Source organism: Mesocricetus auratus, unplaced genomic scaffold (genome assembly GCF_017639785.1).
Source record: "Mesocricetus auratus isolate SY011 unplaced genomic scaffold, BCM_Maur_2.0 Super-Scaffold_100007, whole genome shotgun sequence".
NCBI lineage: Eukaryota > Metazoa > Chordata > Mammalia > Rodentia > Cricetidae > Mesocricetus > Mesocricetus auratus.
In genome coordinates this window covers 42,177,520-42,198,184 of record NW_024429191.1, presented here as the reverse complement: position 1 = coordinate 42,198,184, position 20,665 = coordinate 42,177,520, and the positions used below count along the sequence as shown (strand labels likewise).

Sequence of the window (20,665 nt, the reverse complement as noted above, 5' to 3'; positions counted from 1 at the left end):
TGGAGTGGAGGGCAACTTATTCCAAATAAAGGACTGGGTGAGCAGCTGCATATGGGAAGCCTAGAAATACGCTCCACTACTTGACACACAGCTAATCTGGGAAGGTCATTTGTGTGTGGTCCTAATGACCCCATGGTAGGCTGGAAATGCAAAACGTGTTTAGTACATCTAACCCATTGATCACCTCACCTGCCTTAAAACAGACATAGGACATTTACAGTAGCAAAATCATCAAGCTTCCAGGACAAAACCTGTTTCAAAATAACATGGTGAACATCTCCTGTCACTCACTGAGCACTGCACCGGAAGCCAGGAGCAACATGGGAACAGACAGTTTATGCCACCGTGAATTTAAAGAAATATTAAATCATGGACTGTGTATTCTAGTGGATGTCTCAAACACAGTCCAAGTCCATACTATACAGGGAGGGTGACTATAGTAATGATCCCCAGGGCTCTGGGCGCCGTGCCCTGTGTGTGAGAGAGAAGGATGGAACACTGCTTCATCAACTCATCTCATACTGACGTTAAGGCCATCCAGTGAGATCAGGTGTATGGCAGGAGAATGAAAAAACGTGGAGGAAACAGAAGCACGTAGTTTTATTGACTGGAGCTGGTGGTCAGGCATGTCAGTCCTGCCCAGTTCCTGCTTAGCGGCATACCTCATCTGCCTTGACACAGGCAAGAATTCGAGCTCCAGCTGTCTGTCACTGCCAGGTGGGATCTCAGTCAAGCCATGTGTGCCAGCTAGTTTGTATGTCAACTTGACCCAAGCTAGAGTCACCTGATGTTGGGGACCAGGTCATTGGATCTACTTCTGACCTGAAGGCACTTCCCAAAACTCAGGTGCCTTCCCACAGATGGCCTGGCACCATAGAGATAACTTAACAATACTTTGTTAACACCTGTACTCCCTGGTGAGATTTCCTGCTCTCTCGCATATCAAACACTCCTGGCCCCTAACAGCCCCCTGCCTCACTTCCCAGCCTCCAGTCTAACAACCTCCACCCCATGGCCAATGCCACACTCCCCTATTTAAGCCTGTTCAGAACTTTCATTAAGCGGCAGCTCGATCAGCCATGTTGTCCTGCTGCCCACCTCTCTCTTGTCTCTTGTCTCATTCATTCCAGGTTCCCCTGGGCCCAAACCACGTTGTGCCCTGCTGCCCAGGGCAGCCTAAGAGGAGGGCATCTCAACAGAGAAAATGCCTCCATAAGATCAGGCTGTAAAACCTGTAGGGCATTTTCTCAATTAGTGATCGATGAGGGAGGAGGGTCCAGCCAGTTGCAGGTGGGGATAGCTCTGGACTGGTGGCCCTGGATCCTATAAGAAAGTGGCCTGAGTAAGCCAAGAACAAGTTAGTAAGCAGTGTTTCTCATGCTCATGGCCTCTGCATCAGCTTCTGTCTCCAAGCACATGCCCTGCTTGAGTTCCTGTCCTGGCTTCCTTTGATGATGAAGTGATGTGGAGAGTAAGCCAAATAAAAGCTTTCCTCTTGAAGTTGCCTTTGGTCATGGTGTTTTCATCACAGGAATAGTAACCCTAACTGAGACACTATATAACCTGCTTCTGCCTCCTTTTCCTCATTTACCAAAAGGAAGGTAACATATGAAATACTCTAAAGTACATAGGACAGAGCTGCACATTGAGCAAGATCAAGGAATGGTGGCAACTATTTCCATTGCTTTTTCATCATCATCATCATCATTGTCGTCGTCGTCATTGCCATTGTCATCATTGTTGTTGTCATTATCATCGATGACAACTGACCTTATAAGGGTTCTCCCTTTACTTTCTCTCTGAAAAACTATCCCTTTGAATCACCATTGCTTTCCTTGGTAGTGCCCAAGTTTGGTAGGTTCGTCTTTAGACTAAATCCTGCATGATGAAGAGACTACCATGGACTCAAATACAAGAGAAGGCTCATGGCATCTCCCCATTATCCATCCATTGCTACCGATTTGATTCACTTTCGCAAGGAGTGCCTCGTGGCCTGGACTAGCAACCTAAGGAAGTGCTCAGAATCCCAACCACCACCATGAATGCTCTGAATGAACTGAAAGCTAATGTTATGTGATGTGTTGTTGTCATTTTAATTTTAACAAATATATGGTGTGATATGCACAACACACTTTAGCCACTGTGTTCAGTCCAGTGACATTAAACACACTCACACCATCAGGCAACCATCGCCACCACCCATCTCAAGACTTTTCTCTGTCTTCCCAAATTGACCCCCTTTCCCATTTAACAGCCTCCATCAGTAACACTTTTAAAGAAGGTGTTTTTGTGATGCGTGTCATCAGATAACATCCTTAATCAGAGCCCAGATGCATCTAGGAAGGGGCTCCCCAGATCTCCTCCTCTGCCCACCCTTACCGTAACTGAGCTATGTCCCTGCACAGCTCTATGTTCGGTCTCCTTGTCCGCTCGTCCAGCCGGGTCTGAGCCACCTTCAGGAAGGCAGACTTTTCCCTGATAGCCTTTTTGATGGATTCTATGGTCATTTCAGTCTGGAAGATTTCCTGCAGGGTCTGTGGCAATGAGAAGCAATTGCTGACATCCTGTTGCTGGTCCCTGAACAACCCTTGACACTGCCACCTCTGTCCCATGGGCCTCCTCAACCTCTGGGAGGAGAAAGCAGGTTCACTGAGAGCCTTGCTGCTTCCACATTCTCCTCCTCTTGTACTTGGAACACCTGCCTCCTATGACCCGGCTCTCCGCTGCTCCACAGTTCTAAATCCTCCCCATTTTGGTCTTTTTTGTATGACACCTTTCCTATGACCTGTAGACAGCTCAGTTAATAACCAGCACCTTTTCCAAACCTGCTCTCTTTTCTGTCAGGATCCCATATAATCCCAGTAGGGTCTTCTCCAAACCCTCACGTTATCCCTGCCAAATGCCCATTCCCTCTGCCTCCCTCCTACCCCATATTCCAGAGGTTCCTGAATTCTGTCTCTAGCACCTACTGCTCTCACAAAAATGCCTCTTAAGGTCAACATCAGAGTCTCTTGGATCCTTCCCACTCCTTGAAGCCCTGCCTCAACTTGTTCTCTTGGTCAGCTGCTAGCCAAATTCCTGGCTTTATAACTGTTCCTCATCCCACTGCCAAAGGTTTATCCTGGGCAAATTTGCTATTACATCCTCTATCTCTTACATAGACCTTGCAAAACCACACTTATTTAATGTCCATTTAACCCAGGTGGTCCTGAATCTGTTATTCAGGCTTTGACCCCTCTCCCAAAGGCCAAAAATAGCCCTGCCTGTTTGTCACCACAAGAGACAATGCTTCCTTCTGTTAAACATCTGTCTGGTTCCAAGTGGTTGTTTCTGTGCCTTCCCAACAGACTACCCAATTTCTATGGTGTGTGTGTGTGTGTGTGTGTGTGTGTGTGTGTGTGTGTGTGTGTGTATTGTCTCCCTAAGACATGAGACAGTAGGATCTATGTGCCATCCATGTGTCTACATCCCAGCCTGCCTAAGGGGAACTTGGAATGTACCTAATTATGGCTTGAATTGGGTGTCCTTCCCCTAAAAGCTCATATCTTGAGGTCTCAACCCTCAGGACTCTAGAATGTGTCCATATTGAGAGATTGAGTCTCTGTAGAGGTCAAGTTAAATGAAGTCAAGAGAGTGGGTCCAAGTCTTACAAATGGAGGAATCTTGGACACTGCAATGGCTATTCATTCCTGGTTGTCAACTTAACTACATCTGAAATTATCTAAAACCCAAATAGCTGAGCACACCTGTAAGGGGCATTTTTATTATTATTAAATTATTTGAAGCGGGAAGACCCACTTTTAACCCGTATCTTTTGAGGTGGGAAGATCCACCTCTAATCTGGACCACACCTTCTGCTGGCCGCCTGTATAAAGGACATGGAAGAAGGAAACTTGCTCTCTTTGCCTGCTTGCCCTCACTCTCAAGAGCAAGTCCATTCCTTCATTAGTATTAGAGCCTCCTTCTTTGGGATTCCGCCATATACTGAAAACCAACAGAGACCTTCAGCCTTTGAACGGAACAACAACATGGATTCTTGAACCTTCCTTTGGTAGACATCCACTGTTGGACTAGCTGGAACACAGTCTGTAGGCTCTGTGTGTGTGTGTGTGTGTGTGTGTGTGTGTGTGTGTGTGTGTGTACAGGGAGGGATTCATTCTCTAAGTTTTATCCCTCTAGAGAACCCTCACTAATGCAGACACAGATGCACACGTGTGACACAGATGCATTGAGAGAAGAGACTGTCAGAGAGTACAAGGAAGGGTGCCTCAGAACAAGCAACCTTGTGGCTTCTGGAGCCCAGATTTCTAGCCACTCAGACAGTGAGCACTTTTATGTGGTCACAGCCCTGGCAAACTAACACAGTGGTTAAAACAACAACAAACAGAACAAACAAACAAAAACCCACCACCAATCCACCAGTGAGCAAAGGATCTCTGTCACAACACCTTTCTGAGAGCTTTCAGGATGGAGCCCTGCTGCTCTAACCCCCATCTCCTCCTCACTGCCACCAGCCCCGCCCCAGCAACTTCTGCAGTGTGGCCCTCTTCTCAAGCTTCTCTCCTAGGACGCACCATTCACAGCAGGCTCACTAGCCTCTTCGGACCTGAACCCGGCCTCTTAGTCACCTGGGCTCTGGTTGAGGGGTTGCACCATGGGAACACTCATTTCTCCTTGCAACCCCTGAACACGCACTTGTCATGGGCAATCATAGTACACGATCTCCTATTGTTACTGCTATCTGCTCTGGAACAAACACCACATTTTATACTTTTCCCTGCCTTTCACAGAGTAGCACACCACCTGTCTCAACTGTTGTTAACTGCTTCAGTCAGACATCATGAGAAGAAAAGGGAAATTGCTGCTGCCTGGGGAAACATGGCGGCCTTCATTGTAAAACACTACCTTAAAGCAACAGCACAAGATCTTTAAACAGGAAGATAGGCTGGAGAGGTAGCTAGGAGGTTAAGAGCACAGGATGCTCTTCCAGAGGACCCAGGTTCAATTCCCAGCATCCCCGAAGCAGCTCACAGCCTGTAACTCCTGTCCTGGGGAGGGGAATCTGACGCCCTCTTCTGGCCTCTATGAGCACTGCAGTCACGTGGAGGCAAACCACTCATATTCCTAAAATATGTAGAAAATAAGTGATGAGGGGCAGGTTGCATAGTAGTTGGAAGAAGAGGCAGCAGCTCGTGTCTGTCTTGGAGTGTGACTTATGAATCAACCTTTCATGACATTGTCCTTGTAAAGTTCCTATACTCATGCACAGAGCACTTCACAAACTCAGGAATACACAACACTGCCTTTTTGCTTCCTGTACTTGGCCCTGTCGTCCAGAAAAGGGGTCTGAAATGACTGACCCGAGCGAACTCCCTCCGCACCATATGTTCTGCTAAATTCACTTCCTAGTTATATACAGTGGTTCATTAAGCTTTACCATAATATTTTCGTTTCCATCAACTCTAAGAGTCTTTCCCCGTATAGTGCATTCTTTGTGTTCCAAAACCCAGTGAGTTCCCGCTTCATTTTGACACCTGGCTACAGACTGGAATAAATGGCATGCTTTGTACTGCTTTTAATTTTCCTCAGTCTGGATGGCCAGGAAGCCGTGGGACTTACGAGGCTTTTCTGGAGGTGGTGAGAGATTTGTGGTCTCAGAGTGCCCTGCCTTGCCCATGGCAATGATGGGGAGCCAATGATTGATTTTGTTTTTCATTTTATTTTCCGATCCTGTGGGTGCAGGCACAAGCCTTGCATGTGCCCAGCAACCTCTTTACCTCTGAACCTCTATCCCCACCCCAGGCCTGGGTATAGTTCCGAGACCAAGCTAGGTCCTTACCTTGGATAAGTGAATGTGGATCTTATTCTTTGCGTCTGCAGTCTCTGCAATGCGATTGGTGAAAGCCACGTTCCCTTTGTTGAACTGATTCCACATCTCATTGGCTGTCACAACCAGGAGGTTCTCAATGTCATCTCTCAGCTTGGCGGAGGCTGCCCTCTCACTCTGGGAGCGGAGAATATTGTCATCTGTAAACTTGGCCCATGACTCGGGCACTGACACCCTGGAAATGGGAAGAGAGACGATGGTGACAGTGACACATCAACCTAGATGGTCTTCAGGGACTGTTCATCCTGCAAGAGAAAGACCCCAGTGCCACCCATCCTAGACAAGTTGCGTGAAATGGAAAAAGAAGAAAACTAATTTGGAATTTTCTCAATTGTTCCTTATTTTACTATTAACCAATTGTATATTAATATGCATAAAGTAATTCTTCTGCCAGACCGAATACAGATTATGAAGAGCAAAAGCATGTAGAGTCTGTATAAATGTGTCTCGACCACCCCAGGAAACAGAAGCAAGACTACCATGCTTGGGAGTAGCCAAAGATGTGCCAATGAAAATAACAGGGCACTGAGGCCCATTTTCAGGAGAGTAAACAGAGAAACACTGACTTGCAGCTGGTGATGTGTTTAGGAATATCTGCTGTCTTGCCCCTGAGAATGTCTAACTGGTTTAATCTTTCTGGACAATAGGGAAGCAACACATACTAAGAGTTTACTGCTTTAAATGTTTGTGACTCAGAAATTCCACCATCCTAAGAAAATAGTATTCCCAAAGATGGATATGGAAGGGCACTCCTTTCGACAATGTTTATATAAAGCTTGGAAAGGTTAGAAACAAACGAAATGAACGAAAAGGCAGGTTAAATTAAGATGAGTGGGAAATCTGTATAGCATGCAAAGTCACAAATACTTACTTCATGAATCTGTATTAGCCTAGGAACACTAAGCTCACAAACATTATTGATGTAGCGTGCAGTGACAAGTCAGATAGGCGGCTGAAATGGTATGAGGGCAATACCATTCTTTCAGATTATAAACTAGCATCTGTCCGTCGGGGGACCCTTGAAGGCCTGAGGACCAGCTGTCAACATTGGTGTCTTCAGATAGTAGACGGAACAGGTGATGCCTTCTTGCTTGTTCTTATAATAAAATATTGAGTAGGACTCAATGTTGTCTAGACCCAGAAATAATGTCATGGGTGCTCCATATATGGAAACGAACTTGTACTGAAAATGGGGGGTGGAGGCTTTCAAAAGCTAAGTCCCAGGCCAGCACCCTTCCTCCAGGGAGGCAGAAAAGAAATTCTCTGCTCACCTTGGGTCAAGTAAGGCTACACAGAACACAGGGTCTGGGTCCCACAGTAAATGCCTGAGTGGGAACTGATATTGTCGCTCTCAAGGAAGGGAGCTACTTTGTTGGACAAGGCACCCACAGAACAGAATCAATTTTGGGGTCATTTTAGGGGTAGTGTATACACATGAGTGTGGGGAAAACTGTGGGGGTCTTTACAGGGTGATAAAAAAAATCCCCATCTTATGTGTGGCTGTGGTTACGCAGACATTCAAACATGACAGGTCCACCGACATGCACATGCAGTTTGGCCATTTTACTCTACGTAAACTTCACTCCATTGAACTTGGTTATTTCTTAAAGAAAATGGCAGGCTCAAACTATAAGCCCTGCCCAAAAATGGCAGAGAACTACCAGAAAGGCAAATGTAACAAGCAGTGGTGAGAAAGGCATGCATAGTTTCCAGTCTGTGCCCACAGGGCCCAGGGTATCTAGGAACTGGCAATGTCTGGTTTCCTTTTTGTCTGTGTTTTTCTATGTTTTCTGCACAAGAAGGTGTCATTTTCGTGTTAGAAAAAAATGCAGGATGGTTCAATTCCCAAGACCTGACTCTGGAAGAATGAAATGTTGTTGAAAACTGGTCAAGAGCAAGGATGTCTCCCATCTTCGGGCACCTAGCCATCTTTACACACACCCTCCATTCTAACCATATTGACATCAGTGCACTGTTGGCAAGTACAGCCTTGAAGTGAGTGCTTCTCAACCTGTGGGTCATGACCACCTGTGGCAAACCTCTATCTCCAAAAAATTTACATTATGATTCATAACTAGCAAAACTAGTTATGAAGCAGAAATCATTTTATGGTTAGGGGTCACCAAGAGGAACTGTATTAAAGGGTCGAGCATTAATTAGCAAGGTTTGGGAACCACCACTTTAAGTAATGAGTGGGTCATTAAGAAGCCTCGATGCCTTTAAAAACACTCTTTACCTTGAGGTGCTAGGGACAAATGTGGGCAGATATACCCCTCACTAAGACACATCCCCGCCTACATTCATGCCTTCCTGGAGAAAAGGAATTCGTTCTCATTGGAGTTAGTTTCCCAGAGGACACTATTATGAAAGTGAGTTTGCCTTTCACTTTTGCAAATATTCATTTGCCCTTCTATTTCTTCAGCAAAAGAACTCTCATGAGAAATTGTCACTGTGGACATTCAGGACTCCCAAAAGAAGAAACTAAGGAACTTAGGTTCCTTGTCATCACCAGGTCTTGGGGATTCCGTGATAGTCGTAAAATACAAAAGTGGACTAAGATAACCTGTATGCTGCATCATTACAAAAGCAGGGAGAACAGATGACATTACAATCACAGAATGGCATTTGCCACCTTACGTTGCATCAACTTTCTCCACTCCTCGGAAGTAGCTGACGCCCTCTGAAGTGTTCCGCAGGTCCTTGCATTTATCATCAATCCGGAAGGCTGTCTGTTTGTCACTCAAGTCCTTCTCCAACTCATGCTGTGCAGCTCTGTCTGAGCTACAATACACAGAGGAGAGGAGAGAAACAAGATTCCAGTCAGGCAACTACTTTCCAAGCAACCAGTCATTGCCCCTCTAAGGCGGGACCGTCCGCAACTCTCCTCCAGCAAAACAACCAACTGCCACTCCAAAGGAGCATCTGTGGAGATGGTCATGCGTGGGAGTCATGCAGACTCCACCCAGCCCTGCCCCATACCATCCTTCCCCACCCTGGGCATGTTTCCTGTCCATGGGATGTAAGGAAGTGGAGAGAGAAAGTGGAGGGAGACTCATATGTCCTAATGCTCACCAACAGTTCCCAGCAGGACACTGGTTTGCAGTCAGATGTCCATATGTCCCTTCCTCTCTTCCTTCCTGTTCAGCTTCTATAGTCTCACCCCTTTCTCTATGCTTTGAATATCATTTCCCCAAGAACTCATGAGACATACACAACAAAGCCTCCCTCGATCCTTGGCGACCTATGTTTGTGGCCGTGTTATGGCTCAGATGTTTCCCAGGACTGAGAGTCAGGATCCACTTCCAACAGTGCTTGAAGTGAGGGCAAGGAGCTGGCAGTTCATCCCCACACTCTGTCCCAGCAGCCCAGCTACTGGGAGAGAAGAGACCTCAGTAACCTCAGAGATACAGTCCTGCCTGAATTCCAGGGGGAGAGAGAACCCATAGTGCATGCCCAGAGACTAGCCCTGGATGAGAGGTGGCCATGGGTGATAGGCGAAACCTATCTTCATTCATGTCCACTGTTCGTTTAACAAGCAGTTGTTGTGTGAGCCTGAGGAATAGTGGACACAGCAGAAACTATCCTCAGAGGAGTTTGTTCTACCACGAGCGTGTAAGCAATATGCAAACTACGTGGGCAGCTGGTGTGGCTAGAACAAGGTAAAAGTCAAACAGGAACCAGGAGTCCCAGAGGAGGTGCTGTGATTTTATGCAGGGTGGCCAGGAGGGGGTTTCAGCAGATGACACTGAGCCCTTGTGTAAGGACAACCAGGTCACACATGTTGGACGCTGGCTGTTGCAAAGGCCCAGGTTTTCTACTAAGTGAAACTGGGGACTGCTAACTTGTCATTTAACTAGATCATTCTGTTGCTGTGTTGAGGACCTACTGCTGGAGACCTGGGAAGACCCACTGGGAAGTCACAGCAGTGACTCTGAGGAGGAGCTTCTGACTAAGGGGACAGCAGAGGAGGTAAGAAGTATTGGATTCTGGGTATGATTAAGAACCAATAGCCGGGCGGTGGTGGCGCACGCCTTTAATCCCAGCACTCGGGAGGCAGAGGCAGGCGGATCTTTGTGCTTTCGAGACCAGGCTGGACCGATAGCCTCCGAAACAAAACAGAGAAACCCTGTCTCGTAAAAACCAAAAAAAAAAAAAAAAAAAAAAAAAGAACCAAGCAAATCTCCCATGGGGTTGGACTTCAGTGAGAATCAAGAGCTCAGCTGAGTCATTGGGTTGAGGAACTCCATCACTGGATTTGGGGGGACATATGAGTAGAGGAAGATATGGGGGAGTTAGGGTGACACACTAAGCCTGAGTGCTCTCTCCACATCCACATGCAGGCCCCACTTGGCTGTTGAAATTTGGGCAAGTCTATGCTAGAAACAGAAAGTTGAGAACTGTTAGCATGTGGCCTGTGAGAAGCAGGACAACTGAATGATCAGTCATATCTATGCTTCTAGAACCGTAAGCAAGGCCTGGCACAGGAATCGCTTGGTAAAGATTGCTTCTGGTGTTATGAACTAAGACCAGCAGCTTCCGTTCACTGTGGCCTGTGCCTTTAGACAAATCACTTCACATAAACTTTTAACGTTTTTGTACAGCAGAAATGAGGCAGCCTGGGCAAACTATTTGTATGTTATGAATTCTGGGAGAATATAAATATGCAAAAGATGCTTCCCCTTGACACTGCTGAGCCTCCTGCTTTGGGTTGTTATGCTGGGACTCTGGACTCGATCTCTCTTGTTTGTGATCTAAGACCAGCATGTCCCATGATGTCATCTTTGATGAGAAGGGAGCTTGCCAGTCAACTTGAGAAGGTATGTGAGGTGGTATCTCATCAACTTGTCATATAAACAAAGATGCCAAGAGCCTTGGATGCCATGTCAGTGCCCAGGGAGGTTCCACTTTCAGCTAATGTACATTCTGAGAGTGTGATTGTCACATCCAAAACAAGTAGACTAGGGAAAACCTGCTTCTTTTACAATCACTGGAGACAGAAGAGTGGAAAAGCCACCCAGGAAGGTAAGGTCGGCTCTGCCCACTAAAGATGTAAGCATTGTAGCTGTCTCAGCATTGAACAATAGTGGCCACAAAAAGCCAAGGACACAAGACATAACAGCAAATTTTAGACTAAGAAAGAAAATGTGGACAGTGCAGACTCTTGGAAACACGCTAAATGTAGATTCTGATATTCTTAAACAAGTTGTGAGTCCATAACAGAACTACCCTGTCCATAGCCAAACCATGCCAGGCAGCCTCCAAACCATTTACACGTCTCACCAATTTCTGAGTAAAAGAGCCTTCTAATGCCACCTCCAGAGGGCGGAGGCGTGCAAACCTCAACAACCTTCCCAGGGTTGACCCCAAGAAACAAACAAGATGGGCAAACTAAGCAGGTAGTGATTTGATGCCTCTGTGGCACTTGCTACCTGAGGTGTATCACATGGCATTTTTGGTAACTGTGGTGTATATGTGGCCATCATTTCTTTGGTTGCGGGGAGGACATTTTCAACACTGCTTCTATGTGTGACCATTTTGAGGACTGAGAGTCAACAGGCTCAGCCAGTCCCTTTTCTATTCTGACAGCTGTTACCACAAGTTGAGAACTTCCTCTGGTCTTCTTCTCCTTTCCCATTCTCCTCCCAAGCTTGCCTTAGAGAGTGAGGGCCTGAGAACCTACCCTTGAGGGAGTTGTATTCCTGCAGAGAACAGGAACAGTGCATAACGAAAGTGCCCTGGGCCCGGTGAATGCTATGGTGATGTAATCAGGAGAGGTGGAAACATGAAAATAAAAGGAAGACACAACCTAGTGTCTTTCCAAATGCCAGAATGGAATACAGGCCCCAAAGCAAAGAGTCTTGAATTAAGGGAAACACTGGCCATCCTTCCCACAACACCCCCAAATTGATTTTAAATAAAAAACGAAGACAAAATTCTAAGCACTCATCCTAGCCTCTGAATAAAAATGTGTATGTGTGTCTGTGTGCCCAAGTGTGTGTGTGCACCCATGGGGGATGAGGGGTGGGGGGGTAGTGTGCATGGTGTGTGCCCATGTGTGTGCGCCCGAATGCCTATGTGTGCATGTGTGTGTGTGTATGTATCTGTGTGTGCAAGCATGTGCACACATGCGCTCTCATGAGACGCTAAGAGAAATGTGGATAGAGGCAGAATACAGTTCAACACTGGGCTTTAAACTGCATAGAGAGGAAATTCTTACGCAAGTTGGGCAATAGCCCTGTCCAGATGCCGCCTCATTCTTTCTTGACAGCACAGAATGACTTCAATTTCCTACTCAATTGAAAAACAAAACCACACATTAATGTTTTTATTGAACATATCATCCAAACTCATCAAATCCACCAACAAAAGAATTTTTATCTGATGAAAATCTATGACATTAAGCATTAATTTTTTTTTTACATCTACTTGTTTACCTGCATGCCCCCATGATAATACAAAAAAAAAGTCTTTCTATATAGGCCTATAGGGAAACTGTAACATGAACCAAGCTGGAACAGGGTTAAAATTTCAGTGTTTTGTTTCTACTCTATCTTTGTCTTTAATTAAAACAAAACACCAAGAACAACAAAACCCCCTAGAATCCTGGTGATGTGAAATAGTGAACGTAACTGCCACCTTTTCCTGTGATAGCTCTCCTTCAAAAGCAGAGAAAACCAGTGAATACCGAGCCCTAGGAGTGTCCCTGTGGCTGTACAAACAACACTAGTAGGTCCAGTTCTGTGCTTCAGACATGGAAGTTGACTTCCACACTGGAGGTCAACCACCTGATGCCATGCTCAGGCCCCACACTTGAGCCAACACTGTGTTAGCCATGCTGCTCCACTCACTTGACCAAATGGAGGGCTTGTTTTTGTTGTTGTTTTTTTCAAGACAGGGTTTCTCTGTATTGTTTTGGAGGCTGTCCTGCAACTCACTCCGTAGACCAGGTTGGTCTTGAATTCACAGAGTTCCACCTGCCTCTGCCTCCCAAGCGCTGGGATTAAAGGCTTGCGCCACCAACGCCCGGCCATGTATGGCATTTTGAGGCTACCATGATATATGCACTATTTCATAACATGTAAATATTAATTTCCCTCTGAAATTAATGTTAGCATTAGAAAATTTGCAAGCTCAAATAGCATCTTTCAGACATTTTTGTAAGTATACAGAATCATTTTTATCATTTTCTCAAGTAAAAGGGGTCGTCCTTAACATTTGGTTTGTGGCATTTTAAATTTGGATGCTTTCCCATGACATTAAACAAGGCTGTGTGAACAATCAGTGTAAACATGTAGACATTGCCAAGGGTCATGCCTGTTTTCAAGGTTTGGCAATTAAAGGCAAAATTTCCTTCCGCAAAGTTGCATTTGTCTACGATGGAGAATGGGCCTGCCTTCCTTGGGCACACCGGGTAGCCAACTAGCTTCCAGCTCTTGCCAATGTGACAGAACATGCCCCAAGACAAACAGCCAACCTGCCTGTGTTTGTTGGCTAATATAAGGATGTATTTGATGTTCTTAACATTTTTAAATTCAGTCATTAACCCCATGTGGTGGTAGGCACCTGTAGTCTCCGGCACAAGGAAGGCTGAGATGCTGAGGAGTTTAAGTCTAAGACTAGCCTGTGTTACAGACTAGGAGACCCTCATCGCAAAACAACAAAAAAATCAATTATTTCCCATCATATGTGATAAAATTTTATGCATGATGTTTTTTATATTGGCATGGTGTTTTTATATATTGTGCATGGTGTTTTTTAATGCTAAAATCTATCAAACTTTTTTGGTTTATGTCTTTGTTAATTTGCTTATGATATTTTCCTCACTCTGATAGTATGACTTACACACTAGTTATCTTCTTCCTTTATTGTTTAATGTAAAAGTATTGAATGAGTGGCTGTAGGGAGTGGGCAGCTCAGGCAGTAAAGAATTCATTTGCAAACACAAGGACATGAGTTCGATTCCCAGAACCCATATAAAGATGGCAGACATGATGACCCAGGGAGCTACAATCTGCAGATCGTGGAAGTTGTTGGACAGCCAATCTGACATAATTGGTGAGCTCTGGGCCAATGAAAGGCCCTGCCTCAGAAGAATGAATACCATTCCAGAGAATGACAGCTGATGTTTGCTGTGGAATAATCCTTTTGTTCTCTGTGAATGTGTATTACTTTAATTAGTTAATAAAGAGCTGATTGGCCATTGGAAAGGCAGAGAGAATGCTGGGAAGAAGAAAGGGCAGACCTGAGAGTCTCGAGGAGACCTGGAGAGAAGCAAAATGAATGTGCCATGCTGGAAGAAGTTACTGCCACTTGGCAGAGGATAGACAAGAAATACAGGTTAATTTAGTTGTAAGAGCTAGTGTTTATGGGCACACTAACGTTAAGCCATTAAAATAGGCTTAGTACTTACCTCCTGCAGGTAAATCAGTGAAAACAATGAGCTAAGGGACAGATCCTAAATCCCCCCAACACACTTATGGTGGCAAAACAATGATAGGCTACTTTATAAATTGTGAGATTCATCAGAGACCAGGAAAGAAGGAAGTGCAGAGTAGGGAGCCATCATGCCAAAGTCATTTCATTTATGACGCCCTGTCCTAGGCAGAGGAAGTAAGATGACTTTTAACATTCTTAATGCAATGGCCATTTAGAAAATTCGAAATTACTTTAAAGACAGAATCTGATGGAGGTTAGGATAAAATCACTCTGATGGTCTGACTAGCCCAAAATAATGTCTCGCCAAGGACTCCTTTCCCCCCAGGGATTAAAGAAGCAAAGAAAAATCAGTGGGAACTTGAAAACCTGATTTGGGGACAGAGAAAATGGGTTAATCACAGCAGAAATTCTGTGATTCTGAGAGGGAAGCAGGTGGAGAAATTAGAGGAGGCACAGTGGAAGGTCCCAGTGGACTTCCATCCGCTGGGTGTCATCGAGTTGGGATATTTCTCAGAAGAAGGAAAGAATTGGTGACAGTGTACATCAAAGAAAAATGTGGGTGGGAGAGTATCTAGCACTTGCCTAGGACTCAGCTTTCAGAGAAAGAGCTAAGGCTGACAGGAAGGTTCAAGGAGGCAATGGCTGCAGCCAAGACCACTCTACCATCAGTAGACAGAGGTGGGTGATGGGGTAGGACAAGCTGGGAAGGGAGCCGAGAGGAAGGGCAAGCAGATGAGGGTTTGACCAGCGCACAATTGATCATCATCATCATCATCATCATCATCATCATCATCATATGTTAATCAAAAATATAAAAGTTGCTTGGGAGAACACTTGAGGTGAAGAACGAGTGTTTAATTCAGTGCCTTAACCAAAGAAAGAGACTGGAAGTAGCCTCAAGCACAGGAGGGCTGAAACCTTAACAGGCTGCAGAGATGTCACTGTGGGTAGTGCAGAAAGATGAGAGAATTCAGGGTAAATCAGATTTATCAGGTGGAAAGTGCAAGAGAGCCTGGGGGAATCCGCCGAGTAGCATGGACACGTCAGCCCTAGGGTAGCAGCTTGGCAGTGGACCAAAACCTCCCCAGACGCTTGTGCCCTTTCACCCTTTGACATCGTGGTGGCATCAAGGTACCAGAGTCCGTGCCTTCCTTGGAGATGGCTCACACACTGCCAAGTAGTGTGTGGGATAGGGAAGCTACCAAACTATTCAATAAGGGAAGACTGAGTTGTGTCAAGTGGTGCATCTTCACATTGTGCACACAAGGAATTGGATAATCAGAGTTTGGTCCTACAGGGAAATGCAGTGATAAGGAAAATGATCTCTGCTATTTTAAATGAACGAAGGTGTTTTCTCATTCACAAATACTGTGTGAGTGCAGTCTTGGAGACTCGTGCATGTGGGTACTGTGTGATCCAGTGGTGTCTATCTAAACACATTTGATAGAATGACTGAAATACTCTAAAATTGCCACTGATTTGCACCCAATGGGACTGCAAACACCTAACCTTTCTTAATTCCTTTCTCTGCTTTTAAAATTCTCAGTCAACACATATGTTTTAGAAAACCAAGAGCATGGACCTCTGCTAGGCACTATCAATTTACTTATAATTGACTGTAGCCAACACTGTGGCTCTGATTTCTTCTCTTTAACACGCCCTTTCAGTAAGAGGCTTCGCATTATTGAAGCCTCCCCCACCCCCACATTTACCGTCAGTAGTTCTTTTTCAACTTCATCATGAACTAGGTCGATTCCCACTCTCTTCTCCCGGTGAAAGAGGCACTCTCGGGTAACCTACAGATCCACAGAGCAGAGAACATATCACTGTCAACTGGTCACAATTAGGGACAAGAAAGTCTAGTCGCTTGTTTAAAGTAAGTCAATAGGGACTCCCTAGTTGGACTTCTCAAACCAATTTGGAAGAACCTAGCATAAGAAAGACCACGACGGGAAGAAATCTTTGCTGCTACTGAAAGGCTAGTATCTGCTCGAGAAACTTTCAAGAAAAATTGAAAAAAAATACTAATTTGGGAAACGGACAAAATGAATCCTCACCAGCTAGCAACTAACATAAGTACTGGGCATCAGTTTATTGAAGAGAAACAGTTTGATTACACAAAACAAGGAGTTTGAGATATCATTTCTAAATATTTTCTACTGGAAAAAAGTACAAATTAATGATTCATTTTCAAAATATTAAAATACTGTTGTAGCCACGTATATAAATCATTATCTTTAAAATTATCTAACATTTTCCTGATTATAAAATGATATGCTTTCACCTATTAAGAATTAAAATATAGGAAACATGACCCAGTCATTCCCATCACTGTTCTATTCTTTGGTTGGTTTTAATAAATTGAGACAACAATGTCTTTACAATTTTATATTATTTTTTAGGATTCAATTAAACATTAGACTGAAGTTTCAAAGTGTTTTTTGAGGCAGAAAATGTTAATGATGACAATGGAAAATAGCATAAGTTGTTAACAATGAATTTTGTCGGGGAGGTCATTATGTAGCTAAAACGCTTTTCCAAACCCTTTTCCATGACATAGAACTACTGTATGATGTCAAGCTTTTATAAACATAAAACGTGAGCCATACTGGAACATATTATTGAAACTGAGCAACTTTCTACTTTTTATTAGTATAATTTACGTTCACTGAACAAGGAACTAGTGAACTGTGGGAACTCAGTATTTAAGTGGGGTATCAACACACTGCTTTTTAAGACCCTCCTTCCAGGCCACAGCCCCACTAGTGACACATCAAAGTGCACATGTTCTGTCCTAGATATTGCCAAGTGTCCATGACTTCAAATGTCATAAGCTAGAAGTGGCCACCTTATTGATTTAATCACTGCTGTGCTATTAAATTGTAACAGTCTTCCTCCTAGTAAGTGGTTGTATTTTCTCTTTTGAAGTTTATTTCCACTGTAATCAGGACTTTTTGATTCCATTTTGACAGTCTGTGTTGCCACCCACAAGAGCACTCAGGCGGAAACCGCAGGAGAAAGCTCTTATTAGAACCAAGCCAAAGGTTCAGTCGTCATGAAGGGGGAGTGAGGAAAGCAATTAAGTAATAGGGTATGTGGCCATAGTTTTCAGGCTATTTTCAATCCCTGAGCTAGGTCCCAGGGACTGGAAGTCTTCTGAGTTTTAACAATCCAGGGTGAATTAATCCAAATAGGTCCTATGTGAGTGCCCCCAACCTCTCTGAGGACTCTGGGGCTTGTGTGTATTTATGTATTTGTAGTTCGTGGAGAGAGAATGGGACCTAAGAGACACTGGGTATTGACACCCAACAGACTCCTCAGATCACTAGACTTGCAGCCCCTTGGTCCTCAGTCTTATACAACAAATGCCATGTGATCTCCTGCAAGTGCTCCATACGGAAACAATGCACTGGTTGAGATATATACTACTTTATATGTTTCCCCCAGCTTTAGGAATGGAATGTCTTCTTTCTGTGATAGTGGGCATGAGGGGTTGGAGGGCCCATAGTATGGTACAAGAGTCAAAGGTGACTGGAACCCCCTCAAAGCCTAATCAGATGCCAGCAACCAATTGAGTGCTGCCTGTATGACCATGACAACTAGCCTACATTCAGCCTCATTTATCCATTTAATAAAAGAATCCTAAGCAGATTCCTAATGGGGTTCCATTTGATCATCTGTGCCCTGAAAGGCAATCACATCAACAAAGGACTTATTTCATGACACAGACTGAAATTTTTTAATTTTCTTTTCAGGAAACTTTACTTGTATATGTATGTGTATGTGTACGTGTACGTGTGTGTGTGTGTGTGTGTGTGTGTGTAGGTGTGTATATGTGTACATATTTGTGTGTCTCTGCAGGCATATTTATGTATGTATGTGCATGTATACATGTGTATGTGTACATGTTTGTGTGTACAGGTTTATGTGTGCATCTGTGTGTTTATGCAAGTTTAAGTTTTTAAGTTTCTCCTCTCTCTCTCTCTCTCTCTCTCTCTCTCTCTCTCTGTGTGTATGTGTGTGTGTGTGTGTGTAAATGTCAAGGATCAAGGTCAACCTTGAGTGTTGTGCTTCCTCAGACATCATCAACCTCATTCTGAAACAGAGTTTCTCATTGGTCTGGAACTCACTGATTAGGGTAGGCTGGCTGGCCAGTGATCCCAGTGATCCCCTGTTTCCACCTCCCCAGTGCTGGAACTGCCACCATGCCCTGATGTCTCATGTGGGTTCTTGAGATCAAACTCAGGTCCTCCTACTTGCCAAACAAAAGAGCCACCAACTGAGCAATCTGCCCAGCTCCCATGAAATTAAAATTTTCTCAGGAAACTATTTTCCTAAGTTTTTATCTTAATCTAGAACCTTCAGAGATCAGACCAGCCTTTTTAAGAGCTAATAAGATGGCACGATTAAATGAAAACATTGTATAGTCTGATGGTGTTTCTTTAGTCTGCTTTGCTTTTAGAATTTGCTCAGAAACTCACTGTGTTATATAAAATGGCAATGGTTTAGCCATTACCAACCCCATTTATAAATTTATGGATGAGTGTGTTTCTAAAATAACTAAGCTGAAGTGCTTTTTGCCCTTACCTGCAGAGGGGCTTCAGTCTCTATCAAAGCCCTCTCCAGCCTTTTCTTAATATCACTAAGTGCATTTGTCTCTCCAATCATTTCATCCAACTCATGTATGATTTCAGATTTCCAGAATGCTATGTCATTGACTCGTTCTCCCAAATTTTGGGTAGAGTCAGCCTGGGTCTTCCGGATTTGCTGGTATTTGTCTTGAATGAGGCGCGATGTGTCCACTCGGAGTCTCTCGGAATTATGCCGTGAGCTGTTAGACTCTTGGAAGTTGACTAAATTAGACCGATACCAATCATCAGGAGTATACCTTGTAAAGAGGGTGGTTCTGTTGGACACGAAGGGGAGCATAGTGCTCTCACACACTCTCTGAGCTCTCGTGCAGAATGGGGCCAAAGTGGGGTAGTTGGAGGCCGTTTTGTAGTATGTACTTGGTCTCCATGGGAGGCTCAAGCTGTGTGTCAAATTATGATGGGGAAAGCGGTCCCGATAGCTTGATGTTATGGTACCAATGGCTGGTAGAAAACTAGTTGGTGCTGGTTGAGGATGGGCATAAGTAGCCGTTAAGGTAGAACCTAAAGGCTCCATGGTGCCCAAACACAATTTGTAAATCTCTCCTGCAAAGGAGGGGTGGAAGGAAAGAAGGAGAAAGAAGGGGAGGAAGGAGGAAGGGAGAGAGGGAACAAAGGAGGGAATATCATAAATTAATCTTATATAACATACATATAAAAGGTTACATTAGATATAGTACCAGCTTTGGTGATCCTGGGCTCATTAGATATCTATTCTCATATGTTATCAGTACTTCTTGGTGATAACATAAAAACATTCCCATCCCTGTGTTTCTAAAATGTACGAAGGTAGTATGTTTTTATATTGGCTATTTGAATTTTTGAAATTCAAATGTTGAGTGCAAACTCAAATCAAGAGTGTGGCTTTGTTTTTAGACAGATAACTATGTGCTTAACATATTCAAATCTTGCCTTTTCTGTATGACCACAGGGCAAATTACTGAACCTTCTGCTGCTCCATCTACAAGTCCAAGGGATCAATACCACACTCTCTTCTTTGCAGGAAGCATTTCCTTAGCAACACTCCCCTGCCCCATCACTCCCTATTAATAAACATGTGACCTGGGTGGTAGTGTGGGGGGCTGGTGTGCAGGTATTCCAATGAAAGTATTAGACACTCCATCTTAGAGCCTCTGATAATAGACATTGTCAAGCAGCCACGTGGCTAGAAGGGTATGGCAATGCTAAGCATTGGGTCAATAAATGTTAACTTTTATATTACCAGTTGAAAGGAGTAAATGATGTCAAAGTAAGTATCCTTTCTCCCCTAAAAGTCCTCTAGCTACTCAGAAGGAGTCACTGTGACTAGCTCATTATTGATTATAACTTTTCAAATTATTCAATTCATATGTAGACATATGTGTTATTTATGTACTATAGACATCTACCTATGTGCCACTTATATGTGCAGAACTTTTCAAATATGAAACACTGAGTTACTGAGTTATCCTAATCACATCATATCTTCCTTTTTTAGTTAAATACACATCTAGGCCCTCCTAGGAAGACCAGGACACCAGAGACTGTGACACACTTTTTGGAACATAAATATAATTCTACAGGGGAAGTAATGTCTATCTATAGACATGTTAATAAAAAGAAAAGAATCAAGTTATAGTCAATTTGATGGCACTATGCAGATAAAAAGAAATAAGTCCTTCAACAATAAATAGCTATATACCAATGCCTTTTG

General features: G+C 44.1%; 1 protein-coding gene across 1 annotated transcript in view; it reads right to left on the bottom strand.

Moving 5' to 3' along the window:
- Tekt3 (tektin 3) overlaps positions 1-20,665 on the bottom strand; it is a 34,042-nt gene that overhangs the window by 7,216 nt on the left and 6,161 nt on the right. The window contains exons 2-7 of the mRNA XM_040748857.1: positions 18,911-19,518; positions 16,036-16,119; positions 12,105-12,175; positions 8,525-8,668; positions 5,840-6,062; positions 2,380-2,534 (exon numbers count right to left, since the gene is read on the bottom strand). Of these exons, the coding sequence (XP_040604791.1) occupies positions 2,380-2,534; positions 5,840-6,062; positions 8,525-8,668; positions 12,105-12,175; positions 16,036-16,119; positions 18,911-19,489 (1,256 nt within the window). The 5' untranslated portion in view covers positions 19,490-19,518. The remainder of the gene's footprint in view (positions 1-2,379; positions 2,535-5,839; positions 6,063-8,524; positions 8,669-12,104; positions 12,176-16,035; positions 16,120-18,910; positions 19,519-20,665) is intronic.